At 38.7% G+C, this 17,093-nt stretch overlaps 1 protein-coding gene across 1 annotated transcript; it reads left to right on the forward strand.

The window, feature by feature from the left end:
• Window positions 1–2,724: 2,724 nt before the first annotated feature.
• Window positions 2,725–16,642, forward strand: LOC140164719 (snake venom 5'-nucleotidase-like). The gene is made up of 9 exons (XM_072188077.1): window positions 2,725–2,937; window positions 8,725–9,084; window positions 9,835–10,048; window positions 10,906–11,106; window positions 11,965–12,183; window positions 13,637–13,897; window positions 14,429–14,578; window positions 15,390–15,593; window positions 16,053–16,642. Exons 2-9 carry the CDS (start codon window positions 8,728–8,730, stop codon window positions 16,322–16,324), a joined length of 1,878 nt encoding a protein of 625 aa, XP_072044178.1. The 5' UTR covers window positions 2,725–2,937; window positions 8,725–8,727; the 3' UTR covers window positions 16,325–16,642.
• Window positions 16,643–17,093: the final 451 nt, after the last annotated feature.

The raw sequence follows: 17,093 nt of genomic DNA on the forward strand, positions 1-17,093 counted from the left end.
CACACATAACATTGTTTCCTTTCGTTTCCTTTATAATCGGTTACCCAACTGAAGCTATGAATACCAGCTTTATTGCGATATCGCACATGAAAACAGTCACTTGTGCACAACCAGAGAAGATCCGATTTAATCAGTTGAGCTGTTTCAATGAGTGTTATCTTGGTTTAATAGCTTTTAATGGGGTTAAGTCCTGCAAAGGTCGAGATGAATTCTACTGTAGACATGACTGCATCATGGGCCGAGCGACTCGGGCTAAGCATCATACGACTATCATATGAGATACCACCCAGTTTCTATTCTACATATTATTACGATTTGCGTACATGCTCTAGTACTCCATGTGGTGTTGCTATTACAAGGAAATTCGATTTGTTTTCAGGTAAATCCCAGGTTTTGTTTTTAATACACTAAAACTTGAAATTAAATACACTAATTAGCGGCCATTGCTGTTTGATCTGGATATAAACTCAACCAATAAAGTATCGAAACGATTACAGATGGTCAGATATATCGGGAACTGTAATATATAGCAAAAACTTATTTAATGTATATAAAGCGCAGGTTTCTCCTGCGCATTTTGATACCTCTTTTGTTGCTCTACGATATCATTTGGTTGAGTTATGGGCGCTTGAAAAAAATATTTATAATATAGGGTGTTGACACTGTGCGGGGCCGACTTTACGGCTGATTCATGGTCTATGGTCACATATTCACAGGAGGGTGTCTGTTCATAGGGGCAATGTCGGGAACTACGTCACGCTATTGTTCGACCTATGCTACACCATTTTTAACGTATGCGTGTTCGTCAATACAGCTTTAGTCTCCTCCACCTTCGCAACACGGTACGTGGAGTGACTGGAATCACACTGACGGCGGAGGAGAATACTAGCTGGTCAGACAGTTTAATTCTATCAAGCATATAATGCCTGAATAATCACCGTCATTTGATCGATTTACTACAGAATATATTGTATACTCAAAATATAATTTAAAAATTGTAAACCTGTTAGCTTGTATATTTGTGTACTAAAGTATAGACCACTTGGCATCTGACGTCATTGTCCGGCAGTATGCGCGCGCATTATGGCAATTTCAATTGCGTACGCATCGTAGAGCGTGTTTATAGTGAGACAATCTTTCCGTTATTTAGCTAAACTACCGCGTAGTCTAGATTTGCAATGGTTAGTAAAACATAAACAAATATAGACTGCGTGGCAGTCCAGCTAAATACCGCATAATCTGGCTCACTATAAACACGCTCATAGTCTGCTAAGGGCACGTGCATTTTAACCCACATTTCATATAGTACAGGAAAGCCATTGAACAGTGTAGCGGCTCGTTCGAGCATATCGATAGACGAGTCCCTCGCCTTTGTTGATAAACAGTGATGTCAAGTGGTCTATATCGGCACGTGAATAACATCATGTAGGAAACAAAATGGCCGCTAATCCGACTGTTGTCTAGACCTAGGCTACATCTTCCGGTTTGGTTACGTCATTTCAGATGCCCATCCCGACTATTGATCCCTGCTATAAACACGCTGAATCAGAGAAGATGAGAAAAGAGGAGATCACTCGAACAAATAATCCGATTACCCACAGTTAATCTCTATTCACTTTTCTTTGTCTGGGTGTATTAAACCACCACTTCAATTTTCCGTTTGATATGACAATCTGTTCATCTGCCACACGCTCGACTGATTCGGTAGTTCTCACTAGTGGAAAAACATTTCCACACACGGAAGTACATCGTTAAATTTCCAATCAGCTTGATCATTTAAAATCTATGGCTTGATCTAGCAGTCAAATCATAGATTTTAAATACCGCCGGTATTTAAAATCTATGGTCAAATCGAGCCCTTTTCCTTTTTTATTAACCTGGGTGACCATGATCATCTCTAAACGAGTGAAAAAGCATAATACATCGCAACTCTCATAACATTCTTTAAGCCATATTATAACATTTTCAAACAAAATAGATTAGCATTTCTTTGCCATAAAATGTTACGGTAGCTTTTACTGTCAGATATATCCCTTTTATTTTTGAGCCGAACAACTACGGCAAAGCAAAGAAAATTGGTATTTACTACCAGCGCACATGTCGCCAATACGTACCACCTTCGGTTATAGTACGACCTTTTGTTGTGTATATCACCGTCCCGCACGCGTGTACGTACTGTGTGTTATGAACATCGTGTATGCGTTCGACTAATAATTCCATCGTAATAATAAAGGGGGTACTACACCCTACACCCCTGGCCAAATCTCGGATTTTGACAAAGCTACAGCACCTAGAGTCTTGATTTTTGCAGGCTATATTGGTTTAATAAAGCACAATTTAATTGTGTAAAAAAATGAATAAAAAAAAATCAGTGAGGGCGTCCTCCTCAGCAAATGTTATAATATGGCTTTAAGTTACATTGACCTGTAGTTAACTTTCCAGCAAAATTAATATAGGGTAAAAAACCCTTCAAATGATAGCCATTTGCAGCAGTTTACCCAAACTTAAAACCACTGCAAACTGTATTTCATGCTCATGTCAGTTTCTCCATATAATCGTGTTGTGTTCAAACGTATCCAGAAATGTGTCCAAGAGTGTGTCCAGAAATGCTATTTGGATTCAAAAGACCTTCTCTGCCACAATCAAGCTATCGACAGTAATTATTCACAATGCATAAGTTCATATGGATTGTGTGTGTAGAAGCGCGATGCACACAATAGATTTGTCTGTGATCGATAGAATGAAATAATCGTTTGAATGATAATCTGACCTTGCTTTACGGGTCACAAATCAAGATAGGAGGGATTTAAAATACAAATTCGGTGTTTATGCATTGAACCATGTACAGCGGAGCCTACTGACTGGCACATAATGATAAAGGCTATGACACAAGGATTTTACACCTGGAATCCACATAACGGCATTAACCAAAAATAGGTAAGATACCATTGCTTTTGACTTTGCTACTTTAATTTGGTGTAATATGAATTGCTGGCTTGATATTTTGTCTGGTGTAAATTCGTATTTATTTGTCTGTTGATTAATAAAATGTCACGTAAACCACTTTAGTAAATAACACGGTGTTTACTTCGTACATGTCGTAGCGGCCACCCGCTCCAACCGGAACCATGTCTGTACAGGGGATGTGAGACCAAAACTGTCTCATATCCGTGGTCTATGGTATTAAAATGCCGTGTGTCTACAATTAAAAAACTGCTAAACACAAATAAATGAAGAGATTTCATATTTCTAGTCCAATAAAACAGTACGCACTGTGGACGTTTCGAAATCTAGCAGACTTCTTTATCAACACTGATGTTGTTGTGACGATATTCTGTCGGGGATCGATACAAAGGGATGGGCATCCTAGTGTTACGTAACAAACCGGAAGATGTAGTTTAAGTCTAGACAATAGGCGGATTAACGGCCATTTTGTCTTCGACATTATTTTATTCACGTGTCCTTATACTTTAGTACACAAATATATTATAAGTTAACATGTTTACAATATTAAAATTATATTTTGAATAATCAATTATATTCTGTAGGTAAATCGATCAAATGACGGTGATTGTTTAGGTATTTTCTGCTTGATAAAATTAAACTGTCTGACCAGCTAGTATTCTCCTCCGCCGTCAGTGTGATTCCAGACATTCCACGTACCATGTTGAGAAGGAGGAGACTAAAGCTGTATTAACGAACACGCATGCGTTAAAAATGATGTAGTTTAAGTGACGTAGTTTCCGGCATTGTTCCTATGCACTTTCACCCTCCTGATTCTGTTTACCGCTGATGATACTGGTTACTTAGCAACGCGGTTGCCAGTTGGTTTTCCAAGAAGATCGTCAATGCGTGACTAAGATTGTATTGGCCCTCGTCCCTGTTCATGATGTTGTCTTGCTTCCTGATCTGAATTGCCTCCTTAATCCATCGCTTATATCTGTCCACCTCCTCGCCTACTACCCTAGCTCCTTCCCAGTCTATAATGTGACCTTTCTCCATTACATGGTCTGTGATGGATGCCTTTCTGATAGCTCTGGTTCTTACTGTAGCCCCTGCTTTCTCTGCCTCTGCCCGGTGCTCTTCGATCCGCTTACCAAACTTCCTATCTGTCTCTAACATACATAGATTCACAGTTCTTACATGGAATGGGGTATATGACATCCGTGGTGTTGAGTGGATCACGCTTATCTTTGGGATGAACCAACATGTTTCTGAGTGTACAATGAGGTTTCATAGCTGTTGCAATGTTGTATTTTTGAAAGTCCTAGCAATACGTTCAGAAACCCCTTCCACATATGGAATGACGACCATGCCTTTGGACTTGTTGTTCTCATCCTTCTTGGTGTCCTTCTTCTCTCTAGGTGTCTCCATTTGCTTCTTAACTCTATCAATACTCCAAGGCGGGTACCCACATGTGTTGAGCGCTTTTTTGATGTTAGCTTCCCCCTCTTCCTTGTCTGTGTCTTCTGTGATGATTTTATTTTTTTCTGTCCATTAAAGTTCTTACTACGCCCAATTTCTAGTGTAACGGGTGGTGGGACGCAAAATTCAGGTATTGGTCGGTGTGTGTGTGGCTTTACGATACACCAACAGTTTGACAGAGCCATCATCCCGACGAACGATGAGGGTGTCGAGGAATGGAACGAGGGACAGGGAAGAGGGGCGATACAATCTTAGTCACGCATTTGACGATCTTCTTAGAAAACCAACTGGCAACCGCGTTGCTAAGCAACCAGTATCATCAGCGGTAAACAGAAGATCGTCACATCAGTGTTGAGAAAGAAGTCTGCTAGACTTCGAAACGTCCACAGTCAGTACTGTTTTATTGGACTAGAAATATGAAATCTCTTCATTTATTTATCAACAACAGTCCTGAGCAAACTGTTCAGTAATGTGCTTAAAAAAACGTTTAAAACGTTTTAAACATGTTATATTTTGGGTATTGGTTGAGATAAAAACGTTTAAATAACGTTAAATGTCGGGTTATACAAAGGTCATAAAAACATTTTAAAACGTTTTGTATGAAAACACACTACAACGATGTTTTTAAAATGTTTTTAAAATGTCATTTTAAAATATTTCTTGCAAATGTTTTTTGCCACATATTTTTCAACACTTGCATAACACTACGTTAGAATATTTTCAGTAGTTTATGTTTTTGAATGTTATGACAACGTTTTATACCCTTTATATGTCCTTTATATAACCCGACATTAAAACGTTTTCTAACCTTTCGCGAATGAAGTCGAAAACATTTTGTGTTTGCTGGGATTACACATGTTTCAGAGTGTAGAAAAGTGTTTATTGTTATGATTTTTATGTAATGATATCTTAGTGTTTTTGTATTGTTGTAAGTACAACTTTAATGGACCTTGCTACATTAAATTGACCGGAGTTTTATTGTTTTCTAGGCTATCATGTCAAATGAGATGTCAAATTCGCAGAAATAAATACTGCTTCCAACACATTTTACAGATTTGTAATACAATAGCCCGTTTTTGAATAGTGGCCGTTATAAACACCTGAGTACCATTACCATTTTGTTAATGACTATTACAACGTTAGTAAGGCTATTATTGGATTTGCAACCATAAAATACTTCAATTAGCAGTTGGTCATTAAGAATCTATGAAAAAGAGATTCACGCGGAGAGTGAAATATTACTGCACTATTCAGTGATTCGCAAAATCATAAAATCGATTTCAAAAGATTATCGGAAATCAGATTTGTGCATTTCTGTGGAAGTTTATACACCGTGACGCATGAAGGGATAAAGTACAAAAGAATAACCACGGCATGACGGTAAGTTACATTTCAATCGATGTTGAAGGACATTTGTAACTACAAAAGGGCTTCATATGACATCATTTTCTTCCTGTTTGCGAAGTGTTTTTTTTCATATGAAAGAACAACATCTAATGGCAATTGATTGATTTATCCTTTACTTTTAAACGGGAATTTCGTGATCCACAACCTCATCCCCCTATTTTTCAAAAAAAAGTTGAGATTTTTTATACCACTGGAAACCTCTGGTTACATGTTTATGTACCAGAATTTTCTTGCAGATTAATTCGTTTAGCCAAAATATCGTCAAATTTGAATTTCGTTCTGGTAGAACGAAATTACAACCGTGGCCTATCATGCCTATGGAGCAGTGTAATACACATAATCATGCATAACTCGCAAACGCCAAATCGGAATCAACTCAAATTTTGGGAATAAGCTTTTTTCGTGGACATCTACTGAAAAATGTCATAAAAAGAGGATGCTAGGATCACGAAATCCTCCTTTAAGTAATTCTTAAAAACATTTAATACGTTTAATTATGTTTACAGTGATCAATGATAGTGCATTTGATTTAAAAGAGTGACCTTCACTAACGTAACGAAGGTGTTGAGTAGCTTAAGGAATCGGATAGCATCGTTTGCACAGTATTTTATGTGGCACTTGAGAGCACATCTGACATTATCTATTATTGCATTCTGAATAATGTCCTTCTGATATCAAATAATTTTGATCTTTTTGAAATTCGCGATGTGATACAAATTTTATGGCAAATTATTAAAATTTGATATTTTTTACATTTTTGATATCTAACATCCCTTGAAGCTATGCTTGAAGTCAACTTTTTACATCTAATGATATGTACTTTTACATATCATTAGATATGAACTCATTGTACTTTGTACAGTTCATGTACAATGAACATTGTACATTGTTAGAGTTAATTGTACAGTTACTTGGCTAACTAACTTTGCATTAATTGGACGTATTTAATTTACATCTTTGGCATCGCTTTCTGCTCTTCGTATTGAAGATGTTGATCCCCCCCAAACACCAAAAATATGTAGGTATTATTTTGGGAAAAATGTATACCTTCAATATGCAAAATTTTCAATTGATGGTCGGCTTTCCATCCCATCTACATACACTAATGTAATCACCCCCTCCACTTTTTCATATAATTAAGTCTTATTAATTGAATTTAATGGCAATTTGAATACTTTTGCCCAAATATTAAGAAATTAATTTACTGGTGGGCAACTGTATTTTTCCAAGCCTGTAGTTACAATACTGGCGAAAAAGGTTGCCATGCACAAAAGTGTTAATTAGCCAACATCCTTCCCCGCCCACCTATTGCAATGTTTATTTGGACAACATCGTCATCATTTTCAGTCTCCATGAAAAAATGGGGGACGGGGAAAGGGAGAGTATAGGCCAGCACGTGAACGAATTTCCGCCAGGATTGTCTGGAATTACATGACATTTTCACATATTGTTACCCTGTTTGTGTTTTCTATACTGAATATAACTTTTACACGAATCGGTCTATGTGTACTATTAATAATTTATTATTAAAATGTAAAATATGTAAAAAATAAAACACTACTCAATCGCCTTTACATGCTGTCTACTGAAGATAGTACACACAAATTTAAACATTATTTGAATGATGACGAAATAGCGTAAAGTTTAACTATATATTAGGCTAAATAATAAAAAGTATTAGGAGAGGTAAAATAATAATCATAACAAAGCCAACAAAAGATTCGAACCAATTCAAACCAACTCCAATAGCCTATAACATTACAAGTCGGCACCTTTTACAGCTGAGCTACGCCTCGCCATGCTTACCACAATAGGCTGATTTTGCACGATTCTGCCATACTTGAATAATATAATTCTGAGTCTGCGATAGTTAATACATCAATGGTCGTGGTTTAAAAGCTTGGTACAACGTGCTTAAAGTTTGCCGAATATCATATCAGTACTGAATGCACACTGAACCTGAACATCTGACCTGATTTTGCTTCATCAATATATAACTCCTTTAAACTTGATATTTTGTGCTTGAATTTACGAGACGGACACCATGATACAAAATTTGCGGACGTCATTAAGTTTCTTCCCCGTTTTTAAACAGCACAAGTCTGCAGTCCTTCCAGAAAGACTCAACAGCTATAGTCCGTCTGGTTAACTACAATTCTGTATAAAAACCAACCAGAAGCGTACTTTAAAGATAGAAACATTCTGTGAAAGTCCACAAACATCTCAATTTTCAGGCTTATTTATGGAAATATTTCCAACAGTGGGTAATTTGATTGAACTTTTGAGCATATTTTGATTTTTGATCCATACATGCAGCTTGCATGACAGACAGCAAAGTTACCATTTCAGCATTCCCAAACGAGAAACTTGATAAAAGTTTTTACAAATTATCGCTCAAAAACAAAATGCATTTTATCATGAACAGTGGCTTATTTTTGAGGGTGCTAAGGGTACAATATAGGTAATAGGCCTAATTATTATTTCAAATCCAAATTTATTTTTAGGGGATGGCTGTGATATGTCATTGCTGTTCGAGTGGTCGTAACGTCGACCTGCATCCCCGGGTCTGCATCTATGATGCTGCACCGTCATTACTTTAGGAATACCTCATATATATTCGTCTCAGCTAGGTGCAATTTAACATTTTTTTCTCTTTTTCTCCCTTTTCTCTTCTCTTTTTCTCCCTTTCTCTTCTCTTTTTCTTTTTCTCCCTTTCTCTTCTCTCCTTTCCCTCTTTTTTTTTGGGGGGTGGGGACCAAAATGTGTGGGGGGGGGGCATTTGATATTGTGTCCCCACTTTGAAAAGTGAGGGGACGTGTCCCCTGTCCCCACCCGATTTACGCCCTTGCTGCCCGTAGCTAATAATTATTATTTCAAATCCATGATTTTCAGAGGATGGATGTGATATATAACACGCTTGCATTCTTGCTGTTCGTAACGACGGCCTGCCTCTGTGATGCTAAGGCCAACGAATTCCAGTTAACTATACTTCATACAAGTACGGTCACTTCTGCATTTGAACAATTCAACTCTGAAGGTGCTAAATGCAGCGAGCAAGAAGCCGCAAATGGAAAATGTCTTGGGGGAGTGGCGCGTCGTGGAACAGCTATCAAGGATGTCCGCAAAGAACGTCATAGTGATCTAAATGTCTTGTTACTGGACGGAGGCGACCAGTTTGTTGGAGAATGGTACAATTACTACGAAGGCAATGCAACAGCGCATTTCATGAATGCATTGGAATATGACGCTATGGTAGGTTTGTCGGTTTCATTAATGTAGTTTTTTAAACGTTTAAATAAAAGTTCATTAAAGCGTACTTATTTGAAATCGAAGTCCATGGAGAGGACCTTTCGACAGGGGGCATGTCCCATATCGACACTGTTATGACCCACAAATGTTCCAAGTCTGACTGTATGATCTCGCTTCTCATCAAATGATCACCTTTTTCTACGAACGATTTGAGATCTATTTGAAACAAAGCATTCTATCAGGCACTGGAACGTAGGTTAAAGGATGTCTCCGGCAATCACAACTTTATGTTAGAAAATTAATTATGAAGCACGAATCACGTGGTTTTATTTTATATAATACAAACTCATATTGACCAAACAGACGTCTCTCAACACGCAATATTCAAAATTCCTGGGCGCCGAGATTGTCGAGTGCAATGACGTCCCACAATGAAGGCTGACAACAATCGAGCACAAATAACCACAACGTCATTGCACTGGACAATTTCGGCGCGGGAATTTTGAATATCGCGTGTTGAGCATGTTGAGAGCCGGGCTGTTTTTATTCATTTTTATGCTCAATATGAGATTGTTTTAGATGAAACCATTTGATTCGTGCTTGATAATTATTTTTCTAACATATATATAAGGCATAATGTTGTGATTGCCGGAGTCATCATTTAACAAATTGGCCTAACTTAATACACAGGTCATTCGGCCCACAGAACAGGGGAGTTTTCGTCGCCTAATCTTAATTTTCTTCTACATGCAGGCAATTGGTAACCTTGAATTTACTCACGGTCCAGACGGTCTGGCAAGCTTTTTAAAACAAGCCCGTTTTAATGCGGTCTGTTCCAACCTGGACGTTTCGGAAGAGCCTGTTCTGCAAGGTTTATTCCACAAGTCTGTCATCAAGACAATAGGTGGTGAACGTATTGGAATTGTTGGATACACGACGCAGAAAACAAACGAAATATCACAAGTTCGTAAGTTTTGTCACAGAGTTTGCTTGCATTTAAAAATCAATTCTTAAACACTTGAGAACGTTCCTGCAATCTTAGCCGTGTTATATGAGACGATATAACCCGGTTCAGGGCTACGCGCTATAACCACGCATAGCAACAAAGAGACTAGTCGATATGCTTGATACGTGACAAGAAATGTACATACAATATAATCAAATATTTGTTTAAATCACTCTTTTTAACTAATTACTACTTAATATCCAGCAGTCTTCTTCTTGATGATTAAAGTGTTCCAGTACAATGTTCTGGCTGGCTGATGTATATCCTTGTTTGCTTATCCTGTAAAAATCACTGTTCAGGGAAGTCCATTGTACACTTGCATTTATGTATCCTTTGCGTGATAAAATATTCCCACAGAAATGGTGTTGCTTTCTCCAAACGTGCAGTTCTCCAAACACTTTGACCTTTGTGGTGATCTAAGGGACCGTTCACAAACACTTGTAAGGGGGGCTGATGAAAAGGGGGCTGAAAAAATTGAGTTTATATGCTTTTCTATGGGGTTGACCCATAATTTTCATGTCAAAAAGGGGGGCCTGAAATTTTTGAGATCTGTAAAGGGGAGGGGGCGAAACATTTTCGCGATAAAAGTGTTTGTGACCGGACCCTAATGGGAACCGTACACACCAAGAAATTACATTTGCGACGACCCACAGTGCGACGACCATAATATTTGTATCCACATAAATGACTAGAGTTGGTCCTGCTCTTAGATCTAGATTTAGCTAACGCTTTAGAATATTCAACCGTGAAGGGCCTTGTGGGTTTAGTCAAGTGCGTTATAAATCACTAAAGGTTTATTTTTGACCCGTTCAATACAGGCAATGCCAACTTTACAGACGCAGTTCAATCGGTACAAGAAGAAGTGAACGTGTTGCGATCACAGGGGATTAATAAGATCATCGTTCTTGGCCATACTTACGGTTGGATCGAAGACGGTAATGAAGCCTTGGAGATAGCTCTACATGTTCCAGAGGTAGATATCATTGTGTTAGGAGGTGCCAATCTCTTTCAATGCAATGGTAAGTATATGCATGATATAAGATAACATTTACGAACTGGATATTTTAATAAGTGCTGTGCAATAATTATGAGCCCTAGTGGAAGGGTAAAATTGGTGGAAGGGGGCAAGCATTTTTTAGCAGGCCGAGAGTGCCGGCGAGATTGGGGCACGCGATTTTTGGCAGACCGGGGGGAGCAATTTTTGCACACAATTTGGAACGTTTACACCGCGGCTCATAATGATTACACATCCCCTAAACTTTACTAGGGCTATTACATGGTTTGCCAAAATCTGCAAGAATACACTCCAAACAAATTCGTTTCTGGCACAGGTCTTCCAATAACAGTCTTGAAATGTTTCAGAGCAGAAGCTACAAAAGGTTGTACAATATACATTGTCAAATCTTGCGTGGTTTGATATGATAAGTTTTTCAATTCCACAACTTTCATACTAACATAATTATTTAAGGGAACCTGCAACGTATTGACACTTATTTTCATCCTTTTGCCCTGAAAGACTGTTCGCATGTAGAAGACATGATTGAAGGTTTCAAGGAAGATCAACGTATCCAATGGAAATCATGCCAAAGCACGATTCTACCGGAAGAGTGTTACTAAACAAACAACAATATAATATATAACATATTTTAAGGGAACCTGCAACGTATTTACGCTTATTTTCATCCTTTCTCTGAAAGACTGTTCGCATGTAGAAGAAGATATGATTGAAGGTTTCAAGGAAGATCCTACCTATCCAATGGAAATCATGCCAAAGCACGATTCTACCGAAAGAGTGTTACTAAACAAACAGCAATATAATAACATATTTTAAGGGAACCTGTAACGTATTTACGCTTAATTTCATCCTTTCCTGACAGACTGTTCCCATGTAGAAGAAGACATGATTGAAGGTTTCAAGGAAGATCCCACATATCCAATGGAAATCATGCCAAAGCACGATTCTACCGAAAGAGTTCTTCTTGTTAATGGCTACCTCTTTGGCAGATATCTTGGGCGATTGAACGTTAATTTTATAGATGGTAAACTGACGCAATGGAATGGCGATCCCATTCGACTAGACAACACAATAAAAGAAGGTAAGACACAGCTATGGTAAATGGGCTATTCCAGTTGAAATCCACACTACCCCCGTGGAAAATTTTGGAAATATGTTCCACAGGAGGAGTATGTTTTTCAAATGTAATTGGCCAGGGTTAAACATTTTGTAACCCGTAATCCCCCTGTATTATGGCTTAATTGGCTTTACCTAGTATATCTTCCACAATTGGAGTGAGTATTTCAAAGTGTAGTGTAGTGTGGATTTTAAATAGAATAGCACATTCTTATAATATAACTACATTGTCAACAAAAAATAAGTCAAGATCTAACCCAATGCTACTTAAAATATAGGTGTCATATATATTTCATATAATGGGGCAAGTTACCCCTTCTCCCTCTTTTTTTATATAGTCAATCAGTACAAACACTTCCATCTGAAATCGGAGGTCCTGGGTTCAACCATCTCTAAATTCCAACCACTGATATTGCTCTTTCAAACTCCTATACCATTAACCTGGCAAATCTGTTCACTTCTATTGACTGTTATTTTTATAGATATGCAAAAATCATGTTAATATAAGGCACATCTTTTTTGGTCCTATATAGCACTATCGGTGCCCGAAGAGATACCGATGGCACTTTTTATCGTACCCTGAACATGTGTACATTCGTTTTTTATTTAAATGAAAAACAATAACAATATGCAACTGTTAATTATTACGCTTGATACAATTTATTAAATCTCCTTGAAGTGATGCTAAGAGTCATCGGTACCTAACCGGGCACCGATAGTTCTATAGGACCAAATTGGATGTGGTATGATATAATATGCATAAAGCAGTCAGCCTTTGATCTTATCTCGTTAAAATCAGCAGAGAAAATCTTCCGCATTTCCCGTCGCACTTACACTTGTCGCAGCCTACCGGCTGTACCTGATGTTTTTTGCACGTGCAACGGTGCAACTTTAGCAAGTGCGCTCCATTCCCTTAAAACTATTACATTAAACTCGTATTGTGGAATTTAAGGGCTTCAAGGGGTATGCGTCTATGTTATCCATTAAACTTTGCCAATGGATATTATCAGTGTTATAATTATGTAACGTGCTAATTGAATATAGGATCACGGTTACATGAGGTAAGATCAGAACTATACAATGTTTTGTTTTTGCAGGAATCTCGTATCCGTATCAAACATTCAAAAGTGCATCCTGGCATGTCGTTAGACCAGGGCCTGAGCACAAATGTCATGCATTGCTTTCTAGAAAGTGCCGATCGCCTGAAGCACTAGTAGGCACTGTTGATAGTTGGTAACAACAGGTGTCATGCTGCAGCCGTTATTGTCCAGAGTATAATTGAATGCGTAATTACCCCGTCTTTCCGCTAAATCGTCGGTAAAACATGACAAATTGTTTAAGGGAACTATAAAGTAACGGAACCATTGCAGCAGAGATCAACTTCTAACTAATGGTTTACGGGTGTTCTTTATCTTCAGATCCCAGTCTGCTTGCTGAAATCAACGCTTATGCCGATGAAATTGAGAACGCTGGCAATAGACTTCTCGGCAACACAGTGGTTATGCTTCAAGGGGGACCCGAATGGGATCAGGCTTGTAGACGCAGAGAGTGCAACATGGGAAACCTTGTTGCAGACACTATGCTCTGGGAATATAGAAAATCCTTAGGTATACGAAAATGGAGTGATGTATCGATGGCAGTTATAAATGCAGGGGCCATAAGGGCTTCTATTGATAAAGGTGAGCTACTAGTATACCCATCAACCATGTCAACAGCACAAAACGTTTTCAAATGGTTTTGGCCTTTTGACATGTTGGAGTAGCTGGGCCCTAGTGTTTCGCACATGGACGCTGTTCGTTGATTTTGACGTTAATTTGACGTCATTCAAGAGTGCTGATTGTGGTTATAGCGGTTAAGTGACATCAATTTGACGTAATGCGTTCACGTCACCGCATCCATGGGCGAGAAAAACTAATGCTGTCTAACACTGTCTGTAAAAAGGAATGAAATCAAAACTCGACCGGCGGTTGACCGCTGGTTCCGTGCAGTTTTTATTATTAGTGGCAACCGGACGAAAAAAGCGGCCAACCGCCGGTCGAGTTTTGATTTCATTCCTAATTTTACATGGATTGCACGTAAAGAGCAATGTGTATGCTAGTTAGTGTTTCTATAATACCATTTTCTACTTTACAATTTCTACAGACTCGAGATTTTAAATATAACATTATACTAAAAAGTCTATTAAATGTTGAAATTACATATGTATTTAGGTGAAATACGAGTACGTGATGTACATGAAGTTCTGCCATTCGGAAACACCTTTGATGCTGTAGAAATAAAAGGGAAGTACATCCGAGAAATGCTTGAACATTCGGCGGCTGGCTACGAAGACTACTCGGGAAGATTTCTTCAAGTGTCAGGTCAGTTATTTTCGATCATTAGACCATATTTCCTTCAGCTTACTGATAATCGAATGAGGAGATAGATGACGACAGTTGGAGGCAGACTGACGGTCACCAGATGCAAAGACTGGCATGTGAAACCTTCCACGCGCTGGGGACACAACCAGAAATAGATTGAACAGGCGATCTAAGAGGAATTTAATTTGCATGTTTTACCTCTAAGGATCAAATCAAAACTCGACCGGCGGTTCCGGGAGGTTCCGTCCGGTCGCCAGAGGTTATTGCTATATGGAACCACTGGCGACTGAATGATATCAACCAGCCATGTGAACCAGGGTTGGACGACTTACCTCATCACTGTGTATATTCCCGTAGACTTTTAGAACCGCCGGAAACGGCGGTCAAGTTATGATTTGATCTCTTAGGGGCTGTGCAACAATTATGTGTGGGGTAAAATTTCCAAACGGCTCGCCAAAAATCGCTTGCCCCCTCTCGGCCCGCCAAAAATTCTTTGCCCCCCCCCCTTGAACATGCCTAATTTTTGGGATCCCAATTTACAAACCTTAAATGATCTTGATACATGTTGCGAGCGCAGCATATTTAAGCGTTTCCGTACCGTTTTCCTAAGCCTTTTAAGCGGTTTTTTTTAAAAGGCGCCCATGAATGTGTGCCAAAAATCAATCCCCCCTCTCGGCTTGCCGAAAATTGTTGCCTCCCTTTCGACTCGCCAAAAATGTATCCCTCCCCCCAATTTTACCCTCCCACCAGGGCTCATAATTATTGCACAGCCCCTTATATAGTATGATTTTTTTACAAAAAACACATACAGGTATGCGAGTAACCTACAACATGACGCGCGATCCATATAAGAACCGGGTTGTGAAGGTGATGTTAAAATGCATTGATTGTACAACTACCGCCTATCAGCCTTTAGAGGATGAACGCGTGTACAAGATGGCTGTGTCTTCGTTTATGAGAGGTGGTGGCGATGGGTACGGGATGATAAAAGACAATAGTTTTGATTATAAAATTGGTAAGTTCATATTACAGCAGGTAGCAAATAGTGCATAGGCATACGAGGGTGGTTGATATTGACAGGATTAAAAGCGTGAGCAGGTACGCTCTGCGTGCAAGCCATGCGCTTCAATGGAAAAAGTTCAAGTTTTGAAATATTTTCTCAAAATATCAAGAGCTATCTTAAGAACTACTGAATCAATACTAGGCTTGTTTGTACTCATTTTAATGCATTTTTCATGCTGATTCCAAATATGGTCATGAAAATTTACAATTCTGAATTTCTGAATTGTTTTTCAACATGTCGTCTGCAGTCGACACCCGCGTGAAGAGAGTTATAAGCGTTATTTTCGTTAAGTTATGCCAAGTACCGACGGTGTGCAGTATGTTTCCAAAGAGATGTATCTGGACTAGCAGAATAGTTACGGAGAATAGTACAAACTAATAGTTGTTTATTCTCTCTTTTGTTTCTTGACAGGTGACTCTGGAGAATACGTTATGGCTGACTACATCCGACTGGAAACTACCATCTCAATCGGTCTTGAAGGTCGCATCCGTCTTGGCCCTGACGAGAGGAAGCACTCTCCCAAAATGGTGGCATTCTATGTAGTTATCGCCGTCGCCTGTTTCTTCATCCTGAGTTGTATTGTTTTCACTTTAATTTACAGGAAAAGACGTCAAATGAAGAATGCAGGGAGTTCCAGCTATTTGAATTTGCAACAACAACAGAACATACAGACTCTAAAATAGAATTCTAAATTGCTTTTACCCGATCCCAGGGGGCCACTCTTAAAGTATGATAATGTACGCATGCGTGACCAAATTATTTTGAAACACCCCCTAAAACGAGTTTTACCTACCAGAAAAATTTAGAATTAACCCCCTAATGAGTTTTTGGCTAAAAAATTGAAAAAATGTACCCTTTTTGGACTTGTAATTACCAAAAATTTGGAAAGGTACCCTAAATAAGTTGTTCAGTTTCAGAAAACTACCCTTATTCTTTAAAATCAGTGCGTTTTTAGACCCTAAATGCGTCACGCACGTAACTTGCCTTGCCTTAAAAAACACCACACCCAGACATGTGAGTGGCCCCCCGGGTACCCGATTAAGGAATGCACGTGTTGTGGTTGAATTGTGTTCCGGGCAATTGTGTTCCTATGACTATCAGACAATCTTAAAGCAGTCAAATTCTCGCGATTCACAGTACGATACGCCGCCAGTGGTTGCTCTTGCCAGTTAATGTTTGACCTCCAGTATCATCATTGGATTTTCACTCGAGTACGTGATACATACTGCAGTTACTGTCCGTTTTCCTATACACAATACACAGTGCTCTCACCATTGACGCGTGACCTCTACAAATGATGTATGTTGGGAGAATGGACACTTGCCTAGTTAACATCACTGTGTGAAAAATAACCAGCCAATATTTTATTTATTCTCCAAAACTTCTAGCAAATATATTTCTCTAACATGACCTAAAATTACAGCTAGGTTAGATGTCCAGAAATGGTCGCAC

The sequence above is a fragment of the Amphiura filiformis genome, chromosome 11 (assembly GCF_039555335.1).
Source record: "Amphiura filiformis chromosome 11, Afil_fr2py, whole genome shotgun sequence".
NCBI lineage: Eukaryota > Metazoa > Echinodermata > Ophiuroidea > Amphilepidida > Amphiuridae > Amphiura > Amphiura filiformis.